Below are 17,318 nucleotides of genomic sequence, written 5' to 3' on the forward strand. Positions count from 1 at the left end.
GATGGAAAGAAATCTTAACTTGGGTCCCAATGCAAAAACTTAGAAGTTGTGCAGCTTCAGGTTAATCAGACAACCTTTCTGCACCTCATTTTCCTTATCTGTAAAATCAGTTTAAAGTTGATTAGCTCTAACAGTCTAAGAAATTCCAGTTAAAACCACAGATGTTTAAGTTATTGAGTGTGCTAATAATCCAGGAGGAAAATGTAGGTATTAATTCTTTTTTTTTTTTTTTTTTTTGAGAATGAATCTCACTCTATGCGACCCAAGTCGAGTGCAGTGGCATGATCATAGCTCACTGCAACCTCAAACTCCTGGGCTCAAGTGATCCTCCTGCCTCAGCCTCCTGAGTAGCTGGGACTATAGATGTACACTATCATACCTGGTTTTTTTTGTTTTTTTTTTAAGAGATGGGGTCTCACTATGTTGCCTAGGCTGTTCTCAAACTCCCAGCCTCAAGCAATCCTCCTGCCTCAGCCTCCCATAGTGTTAGGATTACAGATGTGAGCCATGGCCCCTGGCCTTTACTCACTTTTAATAGTATTTCTACTTTAGAAATTATTAGTTTGAAGTAACACAGTGAACCCATAGAGGTATTTGTGGCTTAAATGGTGATTTTTTTCCCCCATGCCTCTTACCACCCCCAATGTGTGAGTGTCAGGAGGACTTTTTCTGTACTTTAGCAGATTTAGACGGAGATACTTTATGCTTAATATTACAGTCATGAATTGTGTTACCTGAATGTAATCTCTTCATCTCTCCTTTCCCCAGTAAATAGTGGAGGCAAGATAGCCCTGAGTGAAGAGTTTGCACAAGTGTATTCCTTGGCAGATGGGATTCGAATATGGATGGTAAGATTTTCCTTTGCTTGTGGTTTTAATACATTGTAGGTTTCCCCAGCATGATTTCACGGAATTAAGATAAATAGTTCTCTTCTCAAGAATATAACTTTAGAGTTTTTTAAAAGTAAAGTTCAATGACATGAATAGATATAAAATAATTTAGAAACCTTGAAATCATAATTTGGTGAGAGTTGAAAATGTTCACAATAAACAGGTTTCAGTTGAGCTCTGCTTCAGTAACTGCAAAGGCCACTCCATGGAACTTACACCAGGATAAAAAGCTTGTTTCAGATTCTGGGTGTCCATTGACAGTTTTAGGTGGAGGGGAGGTCTCTCAGTTATTTACTTTAGAAACATGGTTCTGCATCACTGTTTATGACAACACTGACCTGGAAGAACCAAATGTTCATCAGTAGGAGAATGGACAAAAAAAATCATAAGTTACTATATAATACTATATTACAATGAAAGTGAATGACTAGAGCTACATGTATGAGCATGGAGGACTCTCACAAACTTGATCAGAAAAAGCAAGTTGCAGAAGAATGCATAAGCACAATATTACTTATATGAAGTTTAAACACAAACCGGTCTACATGTTATGTACATAAATATGTACTGAAATTATACAAATGCATGGAAATGATAAACACCAAATTCAGAAGAATTTTTTGCATTTCTTGGTCATAGAGATGAGTACCTATATATTAGTATTATTCTTTATATATTTACAAGCATCTCAAATATTGTATAGTAATTGAGGGAAAAATCTTTAAATAACAGGATAGAGGATGGATAATGAAATTGAAAGTAGAAGACTAATTGCAGTAGTTAGATGAGGATGGCATCTGCAAGAGAGGAGGTAAAATAATCTGTGGACTTTGTGATTGATATGATTGGTGAGCAGCAAGGAGGAATACAGGACAGCTCCCAGGTTCCTGGTTTAGGTGAGCTGATGGATGGATAGGATTGACCAGGGTAGGAAAAGGGTCTTGGATCTGGGAGTAGGGAAGTAAGTTCAGTTTGGGACATGTTGAGTATAAAGACATCTAGGTTATGAGACATCTGGCTGGAGAGTTTAGTAAATGAAAGAATCTAAAGAGCTGATGCTTCACATAAATGTCAAGACAGAGACAGGGATAATGTCAAATCATTTGTAATAGTTTATTTTTTTTAAATATGAGTTTATACAGGAACAGATAGCTTTGGACAGAATTCATAGTGACTAGAACATAGTTGGTACCCGATATAGACTGGGTAGATAACTACCAAGATGAACAGAATCTTTCAAAAGAAACTAAGACATCATCATCAAAATGGTGGGAGGAGAATCTGAAGAGTGTGTTGACAGAGGAACCAAGGCAGTAGTAGATGTTGAAAGAAAAAGAGTGTCTGATAAAGTGAACTATCACGGACAGTTCAAGTAACAAAGGTTTGGCAATTGACAAGGCATGTTGTAGATTATGCTTCTAGTTTAGGACAGACTGCAGACAGGTAGACAAGCGGCCAACCTTCTCTTCAAGACCTTGGCCTCATATGCATCACATGTGACCTTCTACCTGGGCTGTCAGCGTTGTGGCCCCTGCTGTGACCATTGCCTGGGCTGGTACTAAGAGAGCACCATTCTCTCCCTGGAAGTGTCAGCATCACTTAAAGGTGTCCCCTTATTCAGGGTAGAATAGATATCAAATTTTGGTCCAACCTCTGCAGCAAACTGGGTGTGTGACCCTAACAAGACTTTTCATTTTTCTAGATCTTAGCTTCTTTATCTGTGCTAGGTGGGCTTTAGATAAAGTCCCATCTAACACCATTGTTCTAGAAATTTTTAAATAATAAAGTCATGGTTACAAACCCCTCCCAAATAACGCAGAAGAGAAAGTAGTTCTGCCGATAACACCTTTAGATAGCTTCAAAGCCTAGATGACTTCCAGAACAAACAAAAACAGCTCAGTCCTGTGTCCTCAACTGCTGAATAGTAGCTACAAAGTACTCTGTGATCTCAACACTCTGTGCTTTTGAAGTAGTTTTCTGTGGCTGCCCTTGCCAGCCAGCCTGGACAGCATAATTAATGTGGCTCAAATCCTCCCCCAGTTAGAGATGAAGCAGAAGTCCCTGATGAGTCTGGGGAATGAAGCAGAAGAAAAACGTGGTTCCGAAGCTGCTGAGGCCAGCCCTGAGAGCCTGGGTGAGTGTGCTGATGCCAGCTGTCATCACGGGGCCTTCTGTTTTCATTTCAGAGCCTAGAAAACCAGTGAACTGCCTTGTAGATTAACTTAGTTGAGGCTGTGTTGACCTAGGGAAAGTAATACAGGTGCTAAATGTAGTTTTCAAGGATGTATCACAAATAGAGAAAATGCTAGAGAGGAGTAAGTGTTCGTTGATAGGCTCCAAATGGAGCACCTTTCTAATTATTTCTCTCAGGAGTCACTGTGTACTGTTTGAGCTACATCTTGTTATGTTTTTAAAGTGTGCTCACATTGAAATTTCATGGTGAAATTAAAGAACTATAACACTATGATTTCTGAAATGATATCTTGATTATGTTATTTTTAAAACTTTTTTTTTTTTTGAGACAGAGTCTCGCTCTGTTGTTCAGGCTGGAGTGCAGTGGCATGATCGTAGTTCACCATGACCTTGAATTTCTGGACTCAAGCAATCCTCCTGCCTCAGCCTCCAGAGTAGTTGGGACTGCAGATGTGTGCCACCAGGCCCAGCTGAATTTTTTTTATTTTTATTTTTTTAGAAACAAGGTCTTGCCATTTTGCCCACACTGGTCTTGAACTCTTGGCCTCGAGCAATCCTCTTGCCCTGGCCTCCCAAACTGCTGGGATTACAGTTGTGAGCCACTGTGTCCAGCAAAACTTTTCTTTTCTTTTTTTTTTAGAAATATACTGAAGTTTTTATAGATGAAATAGTGTGGTGCTGGGATCTGCATGGAGATAGTCCAGGAAGTGTGGGGAGTTGGTAGGAGTGAAACAAGCTTGGCCCTGAGCTGATAATTACTGAAAGCTGGGTGATGGGTCCATGGAGGGGTCTTTATACCCCTCTTTCTATATGTTTGAAAATGTCCATAGTAAAACTTTTATTCACATGTGCTGATAAGTCCTGGCGACATCTTGATTTATGAGATAAAATTTGATTCTGTTCTGTCAGTAGATGTGTATATCACTGTATTAAGGAAGGTGTTTCTTGCCCTAAACTGTGAAGTTTTAAATAGATTATTTTCTCTCCTAAAGTAGGCAGTAAATTTACTTTTGATTTTTTTATTTGTTTTTTGTGTTTATTTTGTTTTTAGCAAAAGAGTGTATTCAGAAGAGTCTTCTGTTACTAAAATTTCTGCCTACGGGCATAAGTTCAAAAGAAAGCTGTGACAGATTGGTGACTGCTGATGAAACTGATCATCTCCAGCCACTGGACAGGCGCCAGAGGACAAGCTCTGTGGTGGAAGAACATTTCCAAGCCTCAGCATCTACCACTGAAGTGGCACCCTCTGCCACGGGAGACCGGAGTCCTGGCTTGGATGTCCAACCGAAGCTGCTGCCCAGCAGTGGCCTTCCTGCTGCTGAAGTGTCCTCTGGCACAACGGAAGAGCCCCTGTCACCTTCCACACCCAGCCGGCGGCCTCCCTTCACTCGAGGGCGACTTCGGCTGCTCTCCTTCCGATCCATGGAGGAGGCCAGACCTGTGCCCACAGTCAAAGAGAAATACCCTGTGCTGAAGGACGTCATGGACTTCATTAAGGATCAGTCACTCTCGCACGAGAGGTGAGCCAGTCATTACCTTCCCAGGACTTTCTCTTTTCAAGCCGTAGGTTCCCAGTCTAGTCAAAGGCTTGGAGTTCATGTTAAAAATGAGCAGTAATATTTAGGATAGATACAGACCTGTCTTATAATATTCAAGAAAAAAAATCGTGATTTTTTTTTTTTTTTTTCCTTTAAAGAAGTATTTTATTTTATTTTATTTTTGAGACAGAGTCTCACTCTATTGCCTGGGCTAGAGTGCCATGGTGTCAGCCTAGCTCACAGCAACCTCAGACTCCTGGGCTCAAGCAATCCTCCTGCCTCAGCCTCCGAAGTAGCTGGGACTACAGGCATGCGCCACCATGCCTGGCTAATTTTTCTATATATATTTTTAGTTGTTTGGCTAATTTCTTTCTATTTTTAGTAGAGATGGGGTCTCGCTCTTGCTCAGGCTGGTCTCGAACTCCTGACTTGGGCGATCCACCCACCTCGGCCTCCCAGAGTGCTAGGATTACAGGCGTGAGCCACTGCGCCCGGCCAAGAAGTATTTTTTTACTTAAGATTTGTACATTATACTGTATGTAAAGTATATATCAATAATGTACTGTGAGAATAACAAAAGGAAGCATTTATTTTGGTAGCTGCCACTTAAAAATTTATCTTAACACTGGGAAAAATTTAAGACGATATTTTCTGACAAAATTATTGTTCATGGGCCTACATCTTTGGAAGTATTGCATGTTTTAAATTAGTGTGAAATTTCCTGTCCTAAGAATTAAGAAGATATCAAAGTTCCTTTTCAATTAATTAATTTAAAAAATGGTTTGTTGGACTTATGGACAGTTGGTGTCAACTGATTTGTAATAAATCAATTTACTGAAAATAGTAAACAGGTGTTGCTATTCTTCCTACATGGTATTTCTAATGCCTCACAATAGCATTTCCTTTTTATTAATACGGCATGAGAACTTGGGTGGAGGGTATATTTTCTTTCTGCCCCCACGCCGGAGTTTTCTGGGGTTTCTGACTTGAGTTCTGTCTCCAGTGTTGTAAAGGTTCTTTCCTTGAGAAAAGCCCAAGCCCAGAGCATCCTCGAAGTCCTGAGGATAATTCAGTATTGTGCAGAGTCCCTCGGACAGCCTCACTGCTTCCATCCGCCTTTTATACTTTTCCTGTTGGAACTGTTGACCTGCCAGAAAGATTTTTCCAAGTAAGTGCAAATGACAAGTCTGTAAGGAAAACAAACAGAGATCGTTTTAAAGGAATCCTAGTTGTCTTCTATAATTAATAACTCCATCATTTCCATGTAGGATACACATTTACATTTTTGGTTAATTCATTCTCTCATCCCAAGGAGAAATGAGTTATATCCTTTTAGTAAGTAAGTACCAGGAACGTGTTTATTCCTCCTGATGAGTTTATCAGCTTTATTTTACTAGACAGTGAGAATTGTGTTCTCCATATAACCATACTCATCATTTGCTCCTGGAAGCTGTGAGCTAAACGTTTGCTCATTGATGGTAATGACATTAATCTAAGAACTCACAAAGTCGTTCTAACATTCACTCAGTAAATATTTTTTGAGTGTTTCCTATGCTAGGCACTGTCCTAGGTGTTACTTATACAGCTGTGGACAAGGCAGACAAGATCCTAATGGAGCTTTTATTCTATTGAGGAGAGAGAGACAATTTTAAAAAATGAAAAAAATGTCAGGTAGTGATACTGTTACATGGTGATTTAGTACAGAGTGGCCTAGTTTGGATGGTCAGGAAAGGCAGGCTGAAGAGATGACATGTAAACCAGGAGATGAAGATCAGGGGGAAGAGCAATAAAGGCAGAAGGAACCATGCAAAGGTTCCAGGGTGGGGAATGAGCCCGAGGCACAGAAAGCCAGTGTGGCTGAGCGGGAAGGGAGAATGGAGGGGACGAGGTCAGAAAGGTAGACAGGAGCCTTATCACCGTAAGATATTTGGATTTTATACTGAGCTGTAGATGGGAAACCACTAGAGATTTTTGAGCCCAGGAGGAGCACACTTTGATTTATATTTGTAAAAGATGCCTCTGGCTACTATGTGAAAAATGGGGGAAATGAGAAAAGCAGTTAGGAGACTATTGCAGTAGTCCAGGCAAGAGATGGTGATGGTTTGAACCAGGCAGTAGTACTAGAGATGGAGAGAAAAGGACGAGATTCAGGTATATTTTGGAGGTAGTATTGTCAGGACTTACTGATAGATTAGATGTAGAGGGTAAATGAAAGAAAGGGATCATGGCAAAAGAAACTCCTAGGATTTTTGGAGTTTCTGCTTGAGCAGATGGGTGAATGGTGATGCATGTGACTGAGGGAAAGAGTGTGGAAGAAACAGATTGGGGTGAAAATTAGAAGTTTTGTTTTGGCCATGTTAAGTTTGAGCTGCTTTTTTGACATCCAAGTAAAGATATCAAGAAAACAGAGATCACAGTCTAAAGTTCTGGAAAGAAGTTAGGACTATGGATAGAATTTGGATGCCATCAGCATATAGATGGTATTTAAAGGCATGAGACTTCCTAGAAAGAGTGCAGAGATGGACAAGAAGGGCTGAGCCATGGTCAAGCAGAGAAAGAAGAGCGATCTAGGAAAGGAGACTAAGGAGTGGCCATTGAGGTAGATCAAACCCCAGGGGATGGTGCTGTCATAGGAGCCAAGAGAAGAATGTATCTCAGAAGGTAAGAATGGTCGGTTATGTCAAATACTTATATGAGAGTTTGAGGAAAAAAACACACTAGATTTGGCAACAGTCTTTCTGGAGCCATGGGGCCAAAAGCCCAGTTGGGCTGGGTTGAGAAGAGAATGGGGGTGATAAAATGGAGTGAGCACAGACAATTATTTCAAGAAATTTGGCCTTATAGGGGAGCAGAGAAATGAGGCAGTAATTGGAGAGGGATGTAGGGTCAACTGAGGGTTTTTAAGAGATACTAGAGTACTTTTGTGTGCTGGTGGGAATGAATCAGTAATGAGGAAAAGCTTAATGCAGGAAGAGAGGGACAATTTGCAGTAGCAGTCACGTAAGCCAAGAAGTTGGCCTTTGACAGAACCAGGGAGGCACCATCTGTGGTAGCAGGAGGCAATAGTATCAGTAGAGATGCAAGTTGGTTGGTAGATTTAGTGGTGCAAAGATGAGGGGATGCCTATGTGATCACTTCTATTTTTTTAAATAAAATATAGGGATAGTCGTCAGTGAAAAAATAAAGGTTGAAAAGGAGGTGGTAGCAATTTAAGGGGAAGCAGGAAGGTTTTAGAGAGTAATGAAAGTTGAGAAAGTCCACTAGTTTGCCTGACAATTTTGAGTGCTTATTTGAGAATTATGGTTGTGAATTTAAAGTGGTACCAGTCAGCTTGGTTGTGTGGTGTTTCCTCCAGCAACATTCGGCTGTTTTGATAGATGTATAAAATTTCTCAGGCAAGCACATGGAGGAAGAAAGAGGTGAGGGAGTTGGTGTTTGCCAAGGTGTGATTGTTGGCCATGGAATCTAAGCCGAGAAGGGAGCAAAGAGAAAGCGTGTCGGGAGTAGCGGGTGGTGAATGGGTGGCAGTGTCCTGGGCTGGGGCTCACTGGTGTGGAAGAAAAGGCTGTGGGAGTCCTACAGTGGGTGAGCAGGAGGAAAGCTGGGGCAGGGTAGGATGCTCTGAAGTCAGTCTTCAGAGGTGACATCATCATGTGAAGACATACTCAAGGAAATGACCATCCCACTGGGATGGCTAAGGGCATGGAAGAGAAGATTATTAGAGGTGAAGATGGCAGAGAATTGAGAGAAAAAGGAATGGAGGCATCATTCCCAGAGATGTTGAGGTCACCAAAGTGGCAAGAATCAAGGTAGAAATGACACTGAGCTTGGTGCTAAAGTCATCAGTGAAGAGAGGCAGAGGGATGGGCATGATTGTGTGCAGAGGATTAAAAGAGGCAATTTGTGAATAATATTTAACACAGTGTCTGGCATTCAAGTAGTGGTGGGAAGGAGGGTTTTTTTGTTCACAAAGAAAGATAAATAACTGTCACTGTATACTTCTGCTGCGTAGCTTTCTTGACTTAGTCAAATGGATTCACTTGCTATTTTGTCCATTACTTTCTGAAGTTATTATATTTGTATTAAGTTCCTGTGCTGCTTTATTCAGTGTGCTGCTACTTGGCTCTTTTTCATGTAAGGAATAACGATTATTTAAGTAAAAGATGTTCTGGCAATTGAGTCGTTGATTTCATCTGTTTCTAGTTATTTTGGACACTTGGAAGGCTGCGGTGCTGAGCTGCACAAAGAAATTCGAGCTGCTTACTATCAACTTGTTCTGTTTTTGGTCAAAGCAGTTAAAGGATTTAGTAGCATAAATGACAGGTACTGGATAACTTTATAATTTCTAAAGAAAAAATATATTTTTTCTGATTATAAGAGAAATACATGTTCAATGTTAAAAATATAGAAAAGCCCAAAGAATGAAATAAAAACAACCTCTAATCTTGCCCTCCAGAGCTAATCGCTAATGTTAGCTTAGTATATTTTCTCCCAATCTTTTTTCCATCTGGTGTGGATGGGTCTGGGTTTAAGAATGTTATTTTCAGTTTTGGATGTATTATATATCATGTGCAGTTTTAAAACTTAGATAAAGCCATTTTCCAGCCTCCTCCTTAGTAAGTGGTTTAGGTATAAGCCTTAAATCAAATCGTTCTTCTGTAAAATGAAATAGCATAACATTGGCTAGTTTGGGGCTGGCCTTGATCTTGCTGTTTATCAGAAAGTGATTTTTACTACTTAGTCCTTTACCATAAGATGCCTCTGTGGTAGTCCTGGCAGGGTGGAAACCTTACATTACACCTTCCAGAGTTCTTTTGCTTAAGCTTCGAAGAATGTTTTTATGGAGTATGAGAAATTTGAAAGAAACCCAAACCCAATGTGGAGTTCCCTTCTGCTTTTCAATTCAAACAAAGCAGGTCACTGACTTGCATTGTTTGTTGTTTCTGGGCAGCTTTGATAACTGTCGTGTTCATGGCCTCTTTAGGTCCTTGCTGCCTGCCTTATCCTGTGTTCAGACGGCGCTGCTTCATCTGTTGGATATGGGCTGGGAACCTGGTGATCTTGCCTTCTTTGTTGATATCCAGTTACCAGAGCTCCTCATGAAAATGTCACAAGAAAACATAAGTGTCCATGACAGTGTGATCAGGTAAGAACACAGTCCTGCACTGTGCAGTTCTGAAATACAGGGATCCTAGTGTCGGGGGTAAGAGCACAGACTCTTGGGGTCAGACTGTCTGTGTAATGTCCTGGCTTTGCCACATACTAGCTGGGTCACCATGGACAAGCTAGTTAACCCCTGTGTGCCTCAGTTTCCTCATCTTTAGAGCTGGACATAATAGTGGTACCTGCCTCTGAGGCTTGTGATGAAGAATACATGAGTTATATCTTTAAGTGTTTGGAACAGTGTCTGGCAAGTAGCGGTGCTGTGTAAACTGGTGTTGGTCATGGTGCTATTGTGAACTCTGAGCACGAGGATCCTCTGCATCTTTTGGAGATCGTAGTATAGCTTGTTGAACTGGAGAATTCTTTTGTACATTTTTTGTTACATGTATATGTGATATTAGCCACTATAACCTCTTGCACATTTTAAGGACTTAAATTCTAAGAAAAAATAGTACGCAAAATTTTTTTTTGCTTTCCAGTTTTTATTTTTAAGAGACAGGTTCTCATTATGTTGCCCAGGCTGGCTTCCAACTCTGGGCTTCAGCGATCCTCCTGCCACAGCCTCCCAAGTAGCTGGGACTGCAGGTGTGCGCCACTACTCCGGGCTTCTTTCCAGTTTTGACCAGTGTTTCTCCACTGTGTTCAAGTCCACTTACCCCTCAGCCACTCATGTGTGTAGAAGAGAAAGGAGAAGAGAATGGGAGAAGAAAAGAAAGTGTTAAGAGAATTGGAAGGAAATACATAAAAGAGTCAACACTGGGATAATTTTTACTCTCTCAGAAGAGATATTCTGGGAAAGGGGGACAGAATTAAAGCTGTCTCCTTGTTAACTAAGCTCAGCCATCGCCCTGCTGTCAGAGGTGTCTGTTGGCAGAGAGACGGGACATAGCCCCGGGGGTTATCAGCATGCTGGTTCATTAGCTGTCGGCCTGCTCCTTGTCTCAAGTTTTGTTTGCCCCTGCACAATGCAGCCTTTGGGGTTGGAACCACATCCTTCACACCAGACCCTACAGCACCTAGTCCAAAGCTGAGTAGGCCTGAAATCATTTTGTTGGAATGCATGCATGAATAAATGTGTATTTGTTGCCTGGTAAATATTTTGTATTTGCTATCAAGCAAATCCTTTTGTGTTTAAAATTCTGGTTGCTAAAATAAACTCTAAACCAAAATTATGGAAATTTATAATGTAGCATCTAACAGGATCCCATGAGGTTATCTATCTGAAACTTTATTTGAAATGAGGAAACTGAGGACCAGGGCCCAGTCGCGGGTCAAGGTCTTCCAGCAGCTGGTGGTAGAGCTGAAGTGACAGGGTCTCCTGACTCCCTTCTCCAGCTGATTCCACTGGGAATTACTAAGCATGTCCAAATCAAACTTCTTTTCTTTAAAAAATCATTTTATTTGGCCCCAGTGCCTGGCACATAGTAGGTTCACAACAAATGATTATTGAATGGAATTATGCCACGTGTGCACAACCTTTCAAGCTCTAATTCCTTGCCTATTGTATTCTGCTATGGAAAGGGCTTCTCCCTTTTCATTGGTATATGTCTATCAAATGCCTGACAAATCCTGGGCTTGGAAAAGCAATTGACCTTTTCTTCTCAGAAATTTAAAAATGCCCAATCTAGTAGATCCACAGGACACAGAGTCTGCTAACCAGTGCCTTCCTTGGTTTTGGGAGAGGCGTGCTTTTCACTCTTTATGTCCTTCTTTCAGCCAATGGAGTGAAGAAGATGAGCTTGCTGATGCCAAGCAGAACTCAGAATGGATGGATGAGTGTCAGGATGGCATGTTTGAGGCCTGGTATGAAAAAATAGCCCAGGAAGATCCAGAGAAGCAGAGGAAAGTAAGACCTCTCAACTAGAGTAATCTGAAGTGATGTGCTAGTTTGGAGAGGAGAGTTTGCCTGGGGGGAGTGCTGGCAGGCTGTCTCCTGAGAGGGCTGCAGGTGGCATTCAGTACCCTCGTGTCTGGTCTTTAGCCTGAGGGCTCTGAGTCCTGGTCTGACCTGTGAGAAAGATTCACAGGAAAATTGGCTCGTGAGACTGATGTACAGTATTAGGTGTCGTTTATTAATTTACAGAGAGAAACAGAATTGCTGGAGGGCCTGGGCTCTAGTGTCCTTGGGGCAGCACATTCTCTTCCTGTAGGCAAGCCACGTGAGAAGCCACATTTCAATCAGAACATGGCCTGGTGAGCGTGGAGCAGCCCTATGTATGTGGCGTCAGAGTTACATGATTCACACGTGTAAAGGCATCAGGCTCAGGTGGCCTGCCATGTCCGTCTCCACGTTAGGTGTTACGTTTGTCACTACCACATGTGCTAGGCATCTGCTGCCTCAGATTCATTTTCTAGGTATTGAGTGCCTACTGTGTGCCAGCCACTTTGCTCATACTGGCACCTCTGTGGTGCTTGGATGGAACGTGCCCACTGGGTCTTTGTGGCTTTTCCTCTCATGTATGTTAATATCTCTTTGGGGAGCCATTCTCTGGTTCTAAGGTGACCTGGCATGTTTGCTGTGGTCCACTATTATGTGGTGACTTAACTGGTTTAGTTCCCTCATTTCTAGGCCCTAAGTATCAGCTATACTGTAGCCCCCAAGTGCTTCCCAGTAAAATAATTTGATCATGAAACAGTACCCTTGGTAACTCCCCAGAAAGTTTCCCTTTAAGTGCCAAGAGCAGTGCTCCTGTGGCAGTGTTGCCTGTGTCTGCCAGCTCTCCCACCGTCCAGCCCAGCACCCACGCCAGGAATGTGGGTATTCTTGACCCTTCCCTTTTACTCACCCGTATCCAGCCAGACACCAGGGTTCCTTCCTTCTGCCTCCTTAACACCTCTCACATCTGCCCACCTTTCCCATCCCGCCTACTGCTCAGCTCCAGCCCTGTCCCAGTCTCCCTGAATCTAGCCTTGCCCCCTTAAATCCATTCTTTCCTCAGCAACCAGGGGAGCTTTTAGAATGTGCAAATCTGAGCACATTACTCTTCTACTTAAAAACAGTCAGTAACTCCTTAGACTAGCATTCGAGGCCCTTGTGGTTTAACCTTTAACACATTATCTCCCCTCACTACTGTGTTCTATATACTGAATTGTTGCCAATTTCATAAACCCTTGTCTTTCTTGCCCCCATTTGCCTCCTGTAGAACTTGCTATTCCTTCTATCTGACATGCCCATCACCCTTACCTCCACCCAGCTAATACCTGTTTGTGCCTTGGGTCTCAGCTGGGAAATTATCTCCTTTGGAAAATCTTCCTTGACCTTCCTACCCCCCACTGGCAGCCGTAGTCCTCTGCGTTCTTTGAGCCTCCTAAATTTGTCTGTCAAAGCACTTATCATGCTGTATGGTCATCACCTGTTTGCTTGAGGGAATTCCCAACTAGACACTGAGCTTATTCATTTTGAAATCCTAAAACTTAGTACAATACCTAGAACATCTTAAGTACCTGTTGAATGAAGGAATTGATTAATGAACAGCTGCCATATTAGAAAGTCTGTTGGTTAATTGTGTTTATTTCGGCCTTACAGATGCACATGTTTATTGCTCGTTACTGTGACCTGTTAAATGTGGACATCTCTTGTGATGGGTGTGATGAGATTGCGCCCTGGCATCGCTACCGGTGTCTGCAGTGTAGTGACATGGATCTCTGTAAAACTTGCTTCCTAGGTAAATTTCATGGACTGAGTATGCCATATCCAAAAGTAATAAAGCAATAATCGTTTCTGTTTTCTGTGATCTTGTCAAAATTTTTTTAGGTTTTTGTTGTTGTTATTTTTGTTTTTTAGAGACAGGGTCCCCAGGCTGGAGTGCAGTGGTGCAATCATAGCTCACTGCAACCATGAACTCCTGGGCTCAAGCGATCCTCCCACCTCAGCCTCCTGAGTAGCTAGGACTACAGGCACATACCATCTAATGCCCAGCTAATTTTTTTTGTAGAGACAGGATGTCACTGTGTTGCTCAGGCTGGTCTCAAAGTCCTGGGCTTAAGCGATCCTCTCACCTTAGCCTCCTAAAGTGCTGGAATTACAGGCATGAGTGCCTGGCCCTGGTCATTTTTTTAAAACTCTCATTGTACTAAATAAAAATACTTCCCAGTGGTATTCTCTGATTCATTGGCAAACGTAGGCCTTATCACACAACTGAATGATAAGCTCTCGTTATCTGACATCCTTCCATCTGCCATCGTGCTGGGTGTAGGTACTTGATAAACACTCAGGATCAAGGAATGCACATTCAGTGGAGTTTCCAGGAAATAGTTATTGCTTCTGAATCATGCAGTGTTGACAAGTAGTGAAATATACACACACACAAAAGCAAGCCTCAAAAATCCTTTCATGCTCTTGACTAGTAGGTGCTGAGGCAAAGCAGATCAGCAGTACTGCACAGTTGAATGCTCTTTGTGTGCATGGCCCAGCAGTAAAAGACATAGCCCCTGCCCTGGGAACATAGCCCCTGCTGTAGCCCAGCAGGGAGATTGGACAGATCCAAAGAATATCTATTTCGGTATAAATAGTATATGTGCTGCATTATAAATGAATGGTACAGATTATTTCTGGAAAAGTTTTTTTTCTTTTGAGACAGGGTCTCGCACTGTCACCCAGGCTGGAGTGCAGGACCATATCTGGCCTAGAAAAGTTTAGAAATAGTAGCAGCATTGCTGCAGGGAAGGCTTGTGAAGGAGGTGGGATGAGAATTGGTCTTTAAAAAAAGTTAGAACTGGATGATAAAAGGAAACATTGGAGACAGTGCCACCATCAAAGGCAGAGCAAGCCCAGAGACAAAGGAGTGAGCAACTATAGTGAGTTTAGGTAGACAAGCTTGACTGTCTTTCCAACTAAGTGATGGATTAGGACAAGTGAGGCCCAGATTTTGGGACCCTGATATACTAGAATGAGGAATTTGAATAGTCTACAGACAGTAGGGAAGGTTTTCCAAGCAGAGTATTAACATGAGAGCTATGCTAGAGGAAGGTGGTTTTGTCTGTATAAGTGTTTCTTTTAGGAAATCAGTCTTAGGGCCAGGCATGGTGGCTCACATCTGTAATCCTAGCACCTTGGGATGCCAAGGTGGGAGGATCAGTTGAGATCAGGAGTTCGAGACCAACCTGGGCAATATAGTGATACCCTGTCTTTACAAAAAAAAATTAGCTAGGCACGGTAGCCTGTGCCTATAGTCCCAGCTACTTGGGAGGCTGCGGCAGGAGGATTGCTTGAGCCAAGGAGTTCGAGGCTGCTGTGAGCTGTGATTGTGCCACTACCCTCCAGCCTGGGTGACAGAGCGAGACCCTATCTCAAAACAAAACAGAAAGAAATCAGTCACATTAGTCACAAGGGCGTTAGAGCCTGGATTGGGTTCATGGCAATGGGAACAGAAGTGGGTCAGATGTGAGGAGTGTTAAGTAGGATCTGTGACAGGGCTCGGAGACCTACTGGACTTAGAGTGAGAAGGAGACCAGAACAGCCAGTCTCTCTCATGACAGTCATTCTCACTCACTGGGTCTGGGGTTTACAAAATCCTTTTTCATCTATGATTCTAGAGTGTAAAAGGAAATGCAAAAACCTAATTACCTCTCAGAGCTTGTTAACAGCAATACATCAACAGCTGCTTAGTATTTGTCAGAGGAGGGGTTCATGGGAGATGTGGGGGTCCAAACTGAGATGTGGACTTGTTTCCACCAAACGGCATTTGTGGTGGGAACTGGTAATGTATTTGATCAGACTGTTGCACTGGAAAAAGGGGGTCAATTTACCACCCTCTTGCTGAGAAATTCTGTGCCAAGAATATCATTCATATTCCCAGAGCCACCTGGGCAAAGCGCTCTGGTCTCCAGAGGATGCCTGTGTCCCCTGCCTTCCTGACCAGTAAACTAGTAGTGGCCTTGGTGCTGGGATTGGTTTGGGTTTGGAATCTAGCCCTTCTAGGAGCCCTCTGCCCTCCATGTCACACTGCTGTTCTTTTCCCCAGGTGGTGTAAAGCCTGAGGGCCACGGAGATGACCATGAAATGGTCAATATGGAGTTTACCTGTGACCACTGCCAGGGTTTGATCATAGGCCGGAGGATGAATTGCAATGTGTGTGACGACTTTGATCTTTGCTATGGATGCTACGCAGCAAAGAAATATTCCTATGGGTATGTCTCAGGTGACTGTAGTCAGAAAGCCTTTGCTTTGTGTTCCTTCACTTGAAAAGGGGACTTCTATAAAAAAAAATTTTCTGTTATAAAAAAAATTTGAACATACTCGAAAGTAGAGAGACTAATATGATGAACCCCCATGTACCCATTATCCAGATTCAGCAATTAGGGAGATTTTGTTACGCATAGTTTATTCATTTTTTTTCTTTGTTAAAATATTTTAAAGCAAATTCCAGACCTTATGTCATTTCCTTTCTACCTACTTCATATCCATCTCTAAAAGTTATTGGCATTTTTTCACATTACTAAAATGCTATTACCACACCTTGCAAAATCCCAATAAGGCATTCTTACTTAACCTGGTGTCCACAGACAGTCTTCTGGGGTTGTGAAATCCCGAAATGGGATGTCCAATGCTCGTATGTGTTCATTTTTGTGGGGCAGAGGGGCCAATACTTCTCTTTACATTTTCAATAACCACACCCTAGAGTTGCCTGATGCCAAGTTGTGACCGAGCACATGCTCCCCCGAGGCCCTGTGCTCCTTTTTGGAGCCTCACAGAGGCTTGTGAGCCTTAATTACATCTTGCCTTCGCAGCCATTTGCCTACCCACAGCATCACGGCCCACCCAATGGTGACCATCCGGATCAGCGACCGGCAGAGGCTCATCCAGCCCTACATCCACAACTACTCCTGGCTGCTCTTCGCTGCCCTGGCCCTCTACAGCGCCCACCTGGCCAGCGCGGAGGACGTGGACGGGGAGAAGCTGGATCCCCAGGCCCGCGGCAGTGCCGCCACCCTGCGGAGCCAGTGCATGCAGCTGGTCGGGGACTGTCTGATGAAGGCTCACCAGGGAAAAGGTGACTGTTCCCCACGCACAGAAACCGAAACCAGCCCTCAGCTGCTGGTGTAGGAAAAGCCTCAGCAAAAGCAAAATACTGTGCTCGGCTTAGAGGCAACAAAATCCAGTTTTCCACAAGAGGGGCTCACCCTGGCGAGGAACTTAATTTTAAGTTCTCAGATACATTTGAGAGAAATGTTGGCATTAAAGTGGCATTTAATTTCTCTCAAATAATTTACATGAAGATGTAAAAATATTAACTAAAACCCTCTATGTCTGTGGATGGAGTATTTAGTATTTGAATCTACCAAAATTTGCCAAAGAAATCTAGACTTTTTTTTAAACCTAGAATGCAAATCTGCTTCCACACAACTGTATTTTAGATGAGAGCTGTTTACAGGTAAAATAGTTTAACAAAATGTCTAGATGAATCTCACTTTACTGAGGAGTGCTAGGAAGAAAATGACTTGAATGTTAAACCTTGAAGACATTTAAATTTCTCTCAAATAATGGACTCTCTATTCTACTTCACATGAGGGAATCAGACCTGTATCAGATAGC

The 17,318-nt window shown here is 42.5% G+C and overlaps 1 protein-coding gene across 3 annotated transcripts in view; it reads left to right on the forward strand.

Annotated features, from left to right (window-relative positions):
* ZZEF1 (zinc finger ZZ-type and EF-hand domain containing 1) overlaps positions 1–17,318 on the forward strand; it is a 114,574-nt gene that overhangs the window by 63,398 nt on the left and 33,858 nt on the right. For all 3 annotated transcript variants that reach the window (XM_069482120.1, XM_069482119.1, XM_069482121.1), the window contains exons 27-36: positions 769–848; positions 2,931–3,024; positions 4,135–4,603; positions 5,625–5,789; positions 8,825–8,944; positions 9,606–9,767; positions 11,501–11,630; positions 13,311–13,449; positions 15,748–15,913; positions 16,514–16,776. In XM_069482120.1, the coding sequence (XP_069338221.1) occupies positions 769–848; positions 2,931–3,024; positions 4,135–4,603; positions 5,625–5,789; positions 8,825–8,944; positions 9,606–9,767; positions 11,501–11,630; positions 13,311–13,449; positions 15,748–15,913; positions 16,514–16,776 (1,788 nt within the window). The remainder of the gene's footprint in view (positions 1–768; positions 849–2,930; positions 3,025–4,134; positions 4,604–5,624; positions 5,790–8,824; positions 8,945–9,605; positions 9,768–11,500; positions 11,631–13,310; positions 13,450–15,747; positions 15,914–16,513; positions 16,777–17,318) is intronic.

This window comes from Eulemur rufifrons, chromosome 9, assembly GCF_041146395.1.
Source record: "Eulemur rufifrons isolate Redbay chromosome 9, OSU_ERuf_1, whole genome shotgun sequence".
Taxonomy (NCBI): domain Eukaryota; kingdom Metazoa; phylum Chordata; class Mammalia; order Primates; family Lemuridae; genus Eulemur; species Eulemur rufifrons.